The sequence below is a fragment of the Orcinus orca genome, chromosome 16, assembly GCF_937001465.1.
Source record: "Orcinus orca chromosome 16, mOrcOrc1.1, whole genome shotgun sequence".
Classification (NCBI taxonomy): Eukaryota; Metazoa; Chordata; class Mammalia; order Artiodactyla; family Delphinidae; genus Orcinus; species Orcinus orca.
Genome location: NC_064574.1, coordinates 86,247,414 through 86,260,271, shown reverse-complemented (window position 1 = coordinate 86,260,271; position 12,858 = coordinate 86,247,414). Strand labels below are relative to the sequence as shown.

The 12,858-nt window shown below is 64.6% G+C and overlaps 1 protein-coding gene across 2 annotated transcripts in view; it reads right to left on the bottom strand.

Annotated features, from left to right (window-relative positions):
- Nucleotides 1–2,382: 2,382 nt before the first annotated feature.
- The window catches only part of TTYH3 (tweety family member 3), a 29,286-nt gene continuing 18,810 nt past the window's right edge, over nucleotides 2,383–12,858 (bottom strand). Inside the window, exons 9-15 of one of the 2 annotated variants that reach the window (XM_012532742.3) lie at nucleotides 12,172–12,264; nucleotides 11,392–11,484; nucleotides 10,446–10,582; nucleotides 8,642–8,815; nucleotides 7,984–8,059; nucleotides 7,242–7,342; nucleotides 2,383–5,624 (exon numbers count right to left, since the gene is read on the bottom strand). In XM_012532742.3, the coding sequence (XP_012388196.1) occupies nucleotides 7,274–7,342; nucleotides 7,984–8,059; nucleotides 8,642–8,815; nucleotides 10,446–10,582; nucleotides 11,392–11,484; nucleotides 12,172–12,264 (642 nt within the window). In that variant the 3' untranslated portion in view covers nucleotides 2,383–5,624; nucleotides 7,242–7,273. The remainder of the gene's footprint in view (nucleotides 5,625–7,241; nucleotides 7,343–7,983; nucleotides 8,060–8,641; nucleotides 8,816–10,445; nucleotides 10,583–11,391; nucleotides 11,485–12,171; nucleotides 12,265–12,858) is intronic. The other variant, XM_004268972.4, reaches the window with a different exon arrangement.

Genomic DNA, 12,858 nt, shown 5'->3' with positions numbered 1-12,858 from the left:
TTACCAATATTTTGTTGGTGCGGTATGTGTGATGTCAAGAGGCAGGCTTGAGCCGGATGCTGCAGGCCACCGCAGGCCACCCATGTCACTGTCCTGTCCCCTGGCTCTGATGCAGGGCTGGCCACATCTCCTCCTGGCTCATCCCAGTGAAATCCCCAGATCCTTGCCAAGTGATCGCTCACTTCCTGTTTGAACGTGGTAGTCACAGCTGAGCCCCAGATCAGCAGCCGGCGGTCACTGGGCACTTGCTGGGAATGCAGATTCCTGGGCCGCCCCAGCCCATCTAGGACTCCAGGTGGGTCTTCCAACAGGGTCCGTCTGGCCCTGCCCGTAGCTTCTCGTCCTCTGCGGACTCAGCGCCCCCTGCCGGGCATATGCCCTCCTCACACCTCACTCCTGGAGATGCTCCTGCGGCCACCTGCAGACCCTTCTCCCCGGCCCCCTGCCCCCTCCCCCAACAGGATCACAACATCTGCTGCCCCTTCCCCCATGTGGGTATCCACAGGCCCCCTCGTCCTGGGGGCCACTTTCTCCCACACTGCTCCTGGTGACTTGGTGTCAGTGACCCTTCCCACACCCTTGGCATCCCCTCAACCTGCCCCCCAACAACCTGCCCCGCCCCCGCCTTGGTCGCCCCTCCACAGTCACTCCTCACACTTTGCCTACCCCATGGCATCCCACTCTGTCTCCACCTCATATCTTTCCAGCTCACTCCCTCCTATTTCCTGACCCCCACTGGACCCCAGATCCCTCACCCCTCAAGGGCTTGTCCTCCCCTGGCTGAAATCCCAGGGTCCAGTCATGCCCTTGAAGTCGTCTTCACCTCCCTTGGCCTCTCTTGCTTCCACATCTTCTCTTGGCCAAGCCCGTAGTCTCTGACCTGTTGCATCCGGCCCTCTGCCCGCTCACTACCCACACCTGGGTGGCTGGAGGGACTGCCTTCCCACCTGGTGAGTCTCACCTGAGTTCCAGACCAAGCGCCTCAGGGGCCCTTGGGGAGGCCCACTGCCCCTGCCCCTGGCTCTCCCATGGCACCCCGCTTCCTCTCCAGCCTCCTCTCTACTTCATAAGACCTTCTGCCACCCCAGCCCCAAGCCGCACATATGCTCTCATCACCGGGCCAGGAGGAGGGACCGCAGTCCTGTTTATGGCCGGCCCCTCCACTGTGACCTAGGTCCCAGCCCCTCCAGGTGATTCAGGACCATCACTCCCCCAACGAACTCTTCGTCTTCCCTGCTGCAGCCATTTCCGCTGCTTACGGGACCATTACCATCAGCCTTCACAGCATGCCGTTATTTCCCCACACGCGCGCGCGCACTTCTCTGGGCCACGCCCCCTCCAGCTCTAGCACGATTCTTCTGCTTGGCAGCTAAACCTAAGACGAGAGACAATTCACGCTGTCCCCACATGGCACCGCAGAAGCACGGAGCCCCAGATGCCTCCACTCCTGGGTGCTTAGCAGCCCCCCATCAGAGCTTATGTATCCTGGGCCCCCTCCCCCAGAAGCCAAGTCAAAACGGAAACCACTGGACCAGGCTGCTGGTGTGTGCTGGAGGCAGAAGCTCCGCCCTGTGCCCCCGCCAACCCAGGCACTCATAGCGCCGAGAGCCAGGAACCTCGGCGCCAGCAATGCCACAGGAGCCTGGTGTCTTCCACCGGGCCTCGCAGCTCCCTCGCCCACCTGTGCACCTGGCATGCAAGACCAACACTCTCCCGGGCTAACGTGCCTCCCCCCATCTCACGGGTCCTAAGGGTCTCCCTGCGAGGTGGGCGGTATGTCTCCTGCCACCCAGGGTGACGTGCTGGGTTATGTGGCCTCCGACGACACGGCGCCTTCCCCAGCCCACTTCTCAAATGAGAACAATAATGATCCTTCCTACCTCGGCAGGCGGCGGTTGAGTTGCTGCTCAGACCACTGGTAAGGACTCCAGCGAGGCCAGTGGGCAGCGAGGCGCCCGGGGAAGCACTGGGAACCCCGCCTCGGGTTACAGTGGGGACTCAGGAGATGCTCCTCCTGGAGACACACCATCCTCCCATTTGGCCTCTCCGACCCGTTCCAACAGCCCTGCCCAGGGCCAGGTCTGTCACCTCTCCTGCTGGCTAGAGACGGGGCCCTCCTCACAGGAATCCGCGTCTCCTCAGGCCCCTCCAGCGCAAGCCCAGATTGCAAATGAGGCTTTCAAGCCGTCGAGACCACCGCTCCCAGCGCCAGCCGCTCTGCACACCTGACGCCCCGCCCCGCCCACCAGGCCCCGCCCCATCAGGCCCCCTCTCCCGCGAGACCCCGCCCATCAGGGTCGCCCAGGCTCTAGTGGCTCCCGGCACGTGGCCGCCCTGCCCACAGACTTGGGCGGGAGCCAAAACAACTCAGGGAAAGAGGCCTGTTTTTTAAAATTTGTTTATTTTAAAACATGAAACCCAAGCTGAATAGAAACCACAGAAATTACATTGACGAGATTTTTAGTATTTGCCAAGAAAAATAAAGCCCCCAGAGAAATAAAAATCAAACCCCAAACCCAGTTAAAAAAACAAAAACAAACAAAAAAACCCAGAAACACAGCGACAGCAACATACAGCCATGGCCCTACGGAAGTTGGAGAATGCCAAGCGGTTCAGGCCTCAGTTCCCCGCTCAGGACGCGAAATCACCTTGTGGGTGGGATGCAAGGGCCAGGAGAGAAGCCTGGGAGGGGGAGTTTTAACAAAATTACTTCGAGAGATATATGTAACAAATATAAAGTGGTGCGGCACACAACCATTATGGTTAAAAAAAAAAAAAAAAAACCCGCCCAAGAGGCCCTGGTCCCCGCTCGTCCCCCCATTTAGGGCTGTCACCCACGCACCCCTCCCGGCCGGGGCGGGGGTCCTGGGGTAGGGAGGGAATGGAGCTTGGACTGGGATTGCATAGTGAGATGGGGTGGGCGTGGAGGGGCATATAGGATCAGGGCTTCCGATCAGGCCCTACACCAGGCCAGGGGAGCTGGGGGAAGCGTGCGCCTGCACAAGGAGCCCCATCGGCGAGCGACCGGACTGGAACCCCTCCTGCCCGCCTAGCCCGTCAGGGGCCTCGGGGCGTCTCCCTCCCATCCACGTGGTAGAGGACCACTGCCCAAGATGCTGCAGGGCCTGCGAGGGGCAAGAACCACAGGTGCAGGGGTGGGAGCGGACGAGGGTAAGTCACCGGGACGGGACGGGTTAGGAAACGGCCTGAAATTAAACAGCAAAAAGAAAACCAAGGGCGAGATGCGCTCCCCCTCCAGGACCGAGGCTTGGTCTTGCACCCCTTTTAACCTCCCCCGTTTTCCTTTCTTCCGCCTCAGTGAGTAGAAGGAACTGGGCGGAGTCAGATGGGCGGGCAGACACGCACACGATGCACGCACGGAGGGGCTCCGAGCGGCGCAGGTTCCCGGCGCCCGGCTCTCACGCTATGTACATTCACATTTCGGCCTCGCGGGCCGGGCGGCCGTTTGTGCTTCCGGGCGGCCGTTTGTGCTTCCGAGCGGCGCCCCAGGCAGCACAGCCCGACGCCACCCCTCTGATCCGAGGCCGCGCGGGAATGCTCCGCCCAGGCGGTGGAGCCCAGAAAAACTTGTCGGTTGGGCTGTGGTACCGCCATATATCTGTATGTATGTATATGTGTGTGTGGTGTGTGTGTGTACAGTGGGGGGCCTGGAGCACAAGGTGCCTTTCAGTGAGGTTTGGCCGTGTGCGAAGGCTCAGATGCGAGGCTGCGGGCCCTTAGGCCCACCTGGAGCACCCCCGTGTTTGCCTACTCACTCCCCCAACCCCGTCCAGGGCAGAGGCTGCCCCAGGAACGGGGGAGATGTGACCTAGTCCCAGGCCCACCCATGCTTTTGGTCCCAGATACCAGCACAAAGAAGGGATCACAGAGGAAGGTGGCCTCTTCCAGGCCACCCTGGGGAAGGGGTGCCCTGCCGCTCTGGGAGAAAGAGCCCCCCATGTCTGTAAACTGCCGGGCCGGCTGCTGTCTGCCCCGGCCTGGGGCCTCGTGTGGCTGCCAAGTGGCTCTCTGCTGCCCCTGGACTGACACAGGGCAGAGGCTGCACCTGGCCTCTCTTGCTTCAGGCTGGCTGGGCAGGGCTGGGACCGGCAGGGGACTTTCCAACTTGATCTGGGGGTAACACCCCCATCTGCGGCAGGAAACACAGCAAACATTGTACACTACGCCAAAAGCACCTTAGGGAAGCCTTGTTCCCGCTTCACAGGTAGGGAGACTGAGGCCACAGGGACCTCAGTCCTACAGCCCAAGGGACATTCATTCCTGAGGACACGGTCCCCTGGCGCAGCGCCTGCCCAGGGAGGGTCTTCAGGCCCTTGGGCTGCCTCTCGATCTTCGACACCCCCCAGCAGCACCACGAGAAGAAACACCTCCTCCAGTCCGACTCCCAGCTGGCTATCCTGGGACTCAGCTCCGGCCTGGACTCGGCGTCACACTCGCGGGCTTTGGGTTGGCCAGGGGTGCTTTCTCTCGGAGGCTGGAGTGAGGTCAGTGGTTAGTCCCAAGAGGGGCGGCAGGGGTCAAGGGCACATTCACAGCCAGCTCGGGTCCAGCCCCCCAGCCGGCTCTGGGACACTGTGCCTGTCCTGGATGGAAAGGGAACCGAAAAGGGGGTGCCGCTCGGCCCGCCACCCCGCCTGCCCTAGAGATGACAAATGTGGTTAGTGCAAGGAATGAACCGGATGAAGCTGTCAAGCCTCTGGGGTGGGGGAGGGGTCTTGGCACCAAGAGGGCGGCCAGCACTCGATGAGCAGCCTGGGCTCCGCGTGGCACCCGCTGTCTCCTGCCGCCGGGGAGGGCTGGGTGCCACAGGCGGGGTGGGTGCTGAGGGAGAGAGCGCTGCTGGGAGGGAAGCAGAGAAAGTGGGGACCCGATGCAGAGAGCCTGGGGTGGGATGGGGTGGGGGGCGAGGGAAAGAAGGAGTTATAGCTGCTGCAGAGGCATGTGAAGGCGCCACAAGAGGGTCTCCACGCGCGGGAGACAAGCAGGCGGGTGGGTCCACACGGCCGTCCCTCCAGACGCCCAGCACACAGGGAGCACCGCGCTGCCTACGAACTAAGAGGTGAGGCACAGAAGCATCGAAGGAGCAGAGAGGCATCAGAGCTGTGGGAGGGGTGGGGCGGGGCAGCTGCCAGGCGAGGAGACGGCAGGGGTCCGCAGGGACAGCACCAGCACGACACATCTGGCCCAGCGCAGGGCTCTGCAAATCCCCGAATCCTCGGAGGCAGAGGGGCACGGGGCTGGGGGCCAGGAGGGCCCGGGCGTCGCTGGCAGCACCCCCAGGTGTCCAGGCGTGTGAGCCAAGGAGAGGGTGCGGGCCCAGAGCCCCTGCGTCGCCACCAGCAGGAGCCTGCCGGGCATCTCCACGCCCCTGCAGGAAGGGGAGGAGGGGGGCGAGTGGCCACAGCGCGCCGGCAGCAGGCCCGGGGTGGGTGCGGAGGGTGCGGCAGGCAGCCGCGGGTGTAAGCAGCAAGGCCGGCCCGGGGAGGAGTGGGGCGATTGGCACGTGGGGCGGGTGGCTGTCGGGCGGTCTAGTGCCCGCTGCTGCTGGAGTTGGGGCGAGGCTGGCTCGTGGCGAGGTACTTCGCTCTCATGCTGGAAGTGTACTGCAGGGAGACAAGGGGAGGGGGGCAGGGGGTCAGCGGGCACTGGGCACAGCAGGGCAGGGCCTCCATGGGGTGTGCCGGAGCACCCCGGGGTGGGATGGGGCAGGACCACGTGGCGGCACAGCGGACAGAGCCCTGGGAGAAGGGGCTCTGGGAGGGGCCAGCTGGTCCAGGGCCTGGACTCCTGAGCCCTGGCCGGGGCTGGGGGCAGTGACAGCCCCGGGGGGCAGAGGTCTGGCCGCCCACTCCCCAGGCTCCGGACGGGGACCAGCATCCTCTCCCAGTGAGATGAGCACAGCAGCCCCTGCTCCCGACTTGGGCGTGTGGCATCAGGCCAGGCAGCACTCTGCCCCGGCAAGAACCAGAGCTTGGAGGCTCCCCACTGCACCCGGCACGGGTCCTCCTCCCCCTGCGGGATCCTGGCTGGGCGGCCAGGAGGAGTGTGTGGGCTCAGGCTGTGCCCAAGGGCCCAGAGTGGCGGACACCACAGGTCACAGGAGGGAGAGGCCTCCACAGCGGCTCTGCCCCGTCACCCCTGGGGAGGACCCCGAAGCCACCAAGGCCCCTCAGGCGGGGCTGATGCTGCCACCCACGCAGATGGGAACCAAACTGGGGGCTCCTTGCGGGTCACGGACGCAGGGACAGAGGCAGCCGGGGGGACAGCCAGCACACCTCGGCCACTCTTGTCCAACCTGAAGCGTGGAGGCCTCACTTGATGTGCATGCATGTGCGCGTGTGCTCACAGCGAGCACACGTGGGGCAGACGCGCGCCGAAACCAAGCAGTGCGCAAGGGGCCACACGCCCAGCCGGGGCCAGAAGCCAAGGCACGCGCCCCGGGTGCCAGCGGGAAGGGGCCTGGCAGGCTGAGCCCGCAGCCACACGCCCCCGGCAATCCCTGGGGGCTCCGAACCCCAGGCCACACGCCGCAGTGTGCAGATCAGGGCAGACGATCTCCCTGGGCCCCGAGAGCCCTCCCAGGATTCCTGGAAGGGGGAAGGTTGTGAGCGCCCGTCAGCAGCCACGGAGGCGAGCTGGGAGGAGGATGGGCGGGCACTGGGAGCCATGTCATTCCAGGGACGTGCAGCACGGGCTGGGGGGCGGTGGGCAGCAGCCCAGACCGCTGACGAGCCCGAGCAGGTGCGCGGCGCGGTGTGACGGCCGCAGCGGCTTTGTGCCCCTCTGCACGCGGCTGTGTGCACTTCCAGACACGTGGGGCGGCCCTTCGAGGGCCGGGCCTGCTGGCCGCACCCCAGGGCGCCAGGCACAGGTGTGCACGCGCACACGGGTTTGGGTGGCCGACTCGCTGGGAGGTGACGGATGGGCAGGGGCCAGCTGCAGCTGGGCCAGGGGTGAGGAGGGGGCTCTGTGCAGGGGCTCACTGCCCCTGATGCGAGGGTGACAGCCCAGGGCCAGGGTCTCTGTGGCTGGGCTAGGGGCCACAAAGCCCGCCCACCTGCACTGCCGCAAGCTGGCCCCGTGGGCGCTGAGCCAAGACAGCGCTGGGCCCTGTCTGATGAGCCAGCGCTGGCGATGGGCTAGCGGTGAGCAAAGGGTGTGAGGCACGGAGGTGTGGGTGCGCAGGCGGTGCAGGGCAGGGGACCCAGGTGGGTCAGTACCTGTCACTCTGAGGACACAGCCACCACAGCGTTCAGGCACTGTTCATGGGCTTAAACTGCCAACCCGTGTGGCCGCCAGAGTCCAGGGCAGCCAGATAGCGCTAGGAGGGCCCGGGGTGGGAGTGCAGGAAAAAGAGAGAGAGGGGGGCCTCAACGCCAGGGTGAGGGCCGGCCCACAGCAGGCCTGGGGTGCAGACCAGAGTGCCGACAGGAGGGTGGCCCAAGCATGACACGGCCTGAGAACCCGCACAGCCTGGGCCAGGGCACCCCAGGCCTGCTCTGCTGCAGGGCATGACGGGGCCGCCCCACGCGCAGGCGGGTATTTCTGAAGCAAGGTGGCCCTCAGCCTCTCTAGCCCTGTTCCCTGAGGCCCACCACCTCCAGGAAGCCCTCCAGGGGCCTCGGCCTCTCTACAAGCTCCTTTCCCACCCTGTCCCCTTTCTATGTCTCATTCCCAAGACCAGAGGGGACACCAGGCACAGATGGAAGAGCCAGGAGACGAGACCTGGCTTGAGTCCAGGAAGTTGAGGAAGGAAAAGAGGAAGAAGGACTGGGGTGGGAAGAGATGCAAGGGCCCTCGCCAGAGCTTGTGAGCTCACCCAGCCCCGTCTACACAGGCCAGATGCCTGCCTGAGAGCCCTGGCTGGGACCCACACTCAGGGCCTGCACTGCCTGTGAAGACCACAGCAGACACGAGGCGGCGGGGCGGGGCCCCTACCCACCCTCCGGCCCCAAGACTTACTGAAGGCGGCGGGGACTCGCGCCCGATGAGAGGGGTGTTCTCACAGCGGGGATTCTGGAAATTGGCATTCTGACTCCTGAGGTGAGAGGAAGGGGGGCTGTGAGTGCCCACTGGCCACGGCAGTCCCAGCCCTGGGCCAACGGGGCCCGTCCTGGAGCTAGCAGGACTCCACGCATCTTCCCCACCACTCTGCATACTGCCCACCAGCAAGGGCCTGGGGTCCCGGGAACCCGGCACACAGTGAAGGGCTCCGAGCAGGCCCATGCTGGCCACCTGCCAGCCTCAGCCCGGCCCCGCCGGCTGCCTGCCCACCACGTGGCCAGGCCCAGGGCCCTTGGCAACGTCATTCCCTGCATGAAACGCAGACGCTCCATCTGACAGAGTGGCTTCCCCGTGGCCTCGACCCAGGCATGTGGGAGCAGCAGGGAAGCCCACCCAGAGCCCGGACGGCCCCGGGAAGGCCCCTCCGCCCTCCGAGGCCCCACCCCTCCCCACTGCAGCAGCTCAAGTCCCTGCTCCCTGCGGTGGGGCTGCGTCCCCACTCCAAGCCACGGCAGCCGTGCATGCCGGCCACAGAGTCCCAGGCAGCCCATCCCAGGGCTCGGGTCTGCCGTCCCAGCCTGGGCTGCCCCGCCCGCTCCCAGCACGCCTCACTCACATGTACTCGGTGACCGGGGCGTTGCTGACAGTGTGTGCTGCGGCCGGGATGCTGGTCTCGCTGCCATAGCTGCTGCCGCAGCTGTACAAGCTGGGCATGTGGACGCGGTAGAGGCTGTCGTGTGCCGGCCTCGGCCCTGGGGCGGCCTCCTCCCCCCCATCCTCATCGGGGCCCCTGCAGGGAGGGACCCAGCAGAGCTTCAGGCCCTGGCGTGAGGCAGCCAGCCACAAGACCCACAGGGGCTCAGCTCTTGTGCAGACACAGCTGGTTCCAATCCTGGTTCTGTCACCTACCCACAACGGGACTGTGGGTAAGTCGCCCGGGGACACCAAGGAACCCGCACCTCAGCCTGTGCACACGGACACCAACTGTCTATTAAAAAAAAGGGACAGGGCCCCTCCTGGGGGAGCACAGACGGCCAGGTGCCTGCCGTCCCAGCCCGCCCCGGGAGGCCTGAGCCCAGTCCTCCAGACTCCGCCGCCCTCTGGCTCCCTGCCCGCCACTCCAGCCAGGCCACTGCAGGGCGAGCCCAGGGAGCCGTGGGCCAGGCCTCTGGTGCTCCGGTGTGTGGTGCCTCACACGCTGCCTGGTCTGGACGGGACTTGGGACTGGGCTGCCTGGTGGTGAGGGTACAGGCCAGCCAGGCCTGGGCTCACGTCCCACCTCCCCACCACCGGCTGGGTGGCCTTGAGCAGAGGGTCCCTCCGCCGTGCCCCTCGTAGTGAGACAAGTGGGGTCGCAGCAGCAACTGACCAAGTGCCAATTCCCAGCCAAGCCCAGGGCCGAGCGCTTGCGTGCGGTGGTTCATCTAGGGCTCACGTCACGCTAAGAGCTTGTACTCTTCTAACCCCCATCCTACAGGCAGGGAGACTGAGGCCCAGAGTGGTTAAGTGACTTGCCTATGGTCACCCAATGAGCAAGGGTACAGCTAGGACCTGAATCCAGGCCATGAGGTTCCAGGGATGTGCTCTCAGCCACTCCCCTACAGCTGCCATCTTTACGACCGCCCCCATCACCAGTACCACTGTCATCACCATTCTCCCCATCCTCAGCATCACAATCACCACACCACCTCCAGCACCACCGTGACTAGCACCATCGTCACCATTACTGCCACCGCTAGCAGCAACACCATCCCAACAGAAAACAGTAGAGTAGAAATGCAGACGGAAGGAAGCGATCTGAGCTGGGCTACTTGCCAGACAAGGTGGGCCACCAAGAAACAGCCACAGCCCAAGTGGGAGACACAGCACAGGGGCTCGAGGACGGCAGGCCTGGCACACCCGTGCACCACTCAATCCAGCACTGACTGCGGAGACTGAGGCAGGGGCCACCAGGACCACTACTTCAAAGATAAAGACACAGTGGCCCATGGGAGGTAGCTGCCCCCCTGATCACCCAGCTGAGGGGGCCCCGGAGGCCAGGGCCATGTGGGGCACTCCCTGCAGAAGCTCTGAGTCCCCCAGTCAGCTGGTCTCCCCCATCAACAGCACTGCACACCTGCACCCAGGGGTGGGGGGACGGATGAGACATCCTGAGCCCAGCCAGTCAGAAGTGGGGAGGGCTGTGGGCACAGAGCCAGCAGCAGCAGGCAGGGCACCCCGGTTCCGCCTGCCTGCTCTGGACTCGAGTGTCGCCTGGACCGGGACCGCCTCTGGGCTGTTGCTACAGAGGCCCCGGGAGTGTCAAGAGGTGAGGAGGCCTTCCTGCCTGTCTCCTGGCTATGACATGGGGTGTCCAGAAGACACGGCCCCAGCTGCTGTGTGGCCTGGGGCAGGTTCCAGGACCTCCCTGAGCCCCTCACCTCTTCTGCTGCCAGGTGTGTGGGACACTGCAGACGATGGAGCTGAACATGAGGGCTGTGACAAAGGAGAAGAGGGCCAGGTAGATGAGGCCCTCGACGCCATCGTAGCAGAAGCCTGTGAGGGCCTGCACGTAGTCCTGAGGGCAGGCGGGGATGGGGACACAGACAGAAAGAGAGAGAGAGAGACAGAGAGGGGGAGAGAGAGAGAGAGAGAGAGAGAGAGAGAGAGGTGGAGAAAGAGAGACAGAGAGAGGGGGAGAGAGAGAGAGAGAGAGAGACAGAGAGAGAGAGAGACAGAGAGGGGGAGAGAGAGAGAGAGAGAGAGAGAGACGGGGAAGCACAGGGTGAGATGAACTGTGCACAGGGAGCCCCCAGCAGCCTGCACCGCCCCCACTCGAGGCTGGGCAGAGGCCCTGTGACTGCTCCCCTCCTCCTCCCCCACGCTCCCCCTAGCCGCTCCCCTCCCCCACCTAGCCGCTCCCCTCCCCTGCCCCCCACCCCTCCTAGCTGCTCCTCTCCCCCACCTAGCTGCTCCCCTCCCCCTGCCCTTGCCTAGCTGCTCCCCCTCCCTCACCTAGCCGCTCCCCTCCCCCACCTAGCTGCTCCCCTCCCCTACCCCCCACCCCTCCTAGCCGCTCCCCTCCCCCACCCAGCCGCTCCCCTCCCCTGCCCCCCACCCCTCCTAGCTGCTCCTCTCCCCCACCTAGCTGCTCCCCTCCCCCTGCCCTTGCCTAGCTGCTCCCCCTCCCTCACCTAGCCGCTCCCCTCCCCCACCTAGCTGCTCCCCTCCCCCTGCCCTCCCCTAGCTGCTCCCCTCCCCCTGACCTCCCCCACCCCTCCCCTAGCCACTCCCCCTCCCCTTACTCTACCCCTAGCTGTTCCCCACTGCTCCCTGCCGCCCCCGTGCCTGCCCAGCCGTGGGCCGGCTCTAGGAGACGGCTCTCACCAGGTGCAGGCTGCGGCAGTCCACCAAGGCGGTGAGGTGCTGCAGGTTCACCTCCGTGCCGTTCAGCACCTCCTGGACACGGAGCAGGGGGTCCTGGAGGGCGTGGACCACACAAGGTCAGCACAACGTTCCGGAAAGGGTCCTGAGCTGCCACAGGCCTCCCTCCACCCCACACCCTGCCGTCGAGACCCCCTTGACCCCCACAGTCCTGGCACAGGCCCTGAGGACCCTTGGCTTTGAGAAAGGGGGACCCCCCAAGTCTGTGCCCTGGTCTCAGGGGGCTGCTGAAGACGTGAGGGGGACAGCGAGGAGACGGACGCACAGCACCTGCCCACGTGGCCACCAGGGCTGGGCCTTCGTTGTAACGGGAGAAACAGCAAACGCCCGCGTGTCCCCTGACACGGGCCTGGTTCTTTTAAAAATCACGTTTTAAGGAACAGTTTAAGACAATGGAAATTTTCAGAATATCTTAAGGGACAAAACACTGTCCAAGATACTCTGTGCAGAGTGAGACTGGTCCTACAGTGTATGTGTGTGTGTGCATGTGTGTGAGTGTGTGTGCGCGCGCACGTGTGTGAGTGTGTGTGAGTGTGTCTGCATTGTAAAACCTACCAAAAATCCTCGGGGACGTGAGGGGAAGGATGGCAGGTGGGAGAGAAGGCCAGACCCCCCAGCAGGGTCCCGCGGGAGGCAGCCTGAGCAGTGTCTGCACCCCACCTCCCTTTCGTGATGCGAAGAGGGATCCCACTGGCTCCACTGACCACACCCACAATCCCTCACCTTGGCGGCCGGGTGCTCCCGCGGGACGGTCTTCAGGAGCTCAGCCACCACGTCCTGCATCTCCACCAGAGCCTTGTGGCTGCCCGACAGCTTCTGCTCCACAGAGAGGCCGGCTGATTCCAGCGGGGGTGGGGGCAGCCGTCTCTCCCTCCCCGAGGTCCCCACCCACACGCGGCGCAGGCCAGCTCCAGTGCCCTTGGCTTCTGCCGGCCCAAGGGGCGTCCAGCCTGTGAGGCCACGAGCTCATGGGGTGGGATGGCTGTGCCCGGCAGTCTGCTCTGTGGGCCTGTGGGACACCTCTTCTTGGCCCCCCAGATGACCACACACCCCAGAGGCAACACAGTGAACATACAGCGTCTTTAGAGCAGATAAACAGTGCTGAGGACCCCAGAGGGCCACACAGTTACGTGGAATGACAGGCAGTGGGCTACATGGCTTTCCTTCAAATTCCATCATGCCAACATCCATCCAGGTATTCCACACAGCAGGTACAGGACCCCTGCTTCCATGGGGCTTCCCTGGGCTCCTCCCACACCCGCCAGACAATCGGCTTTGCCCTACAGGGATGGCTGGGGCAGCCTGAGAAATGAAAGCAGTCCCAGGGATGCGAGGGCATTAAGCAGGACACCCCAAAAGGCTTGCGCTGAGGTTGTCGGGGTGGTAACCCTGGGGGCAGTTAGCAATGTC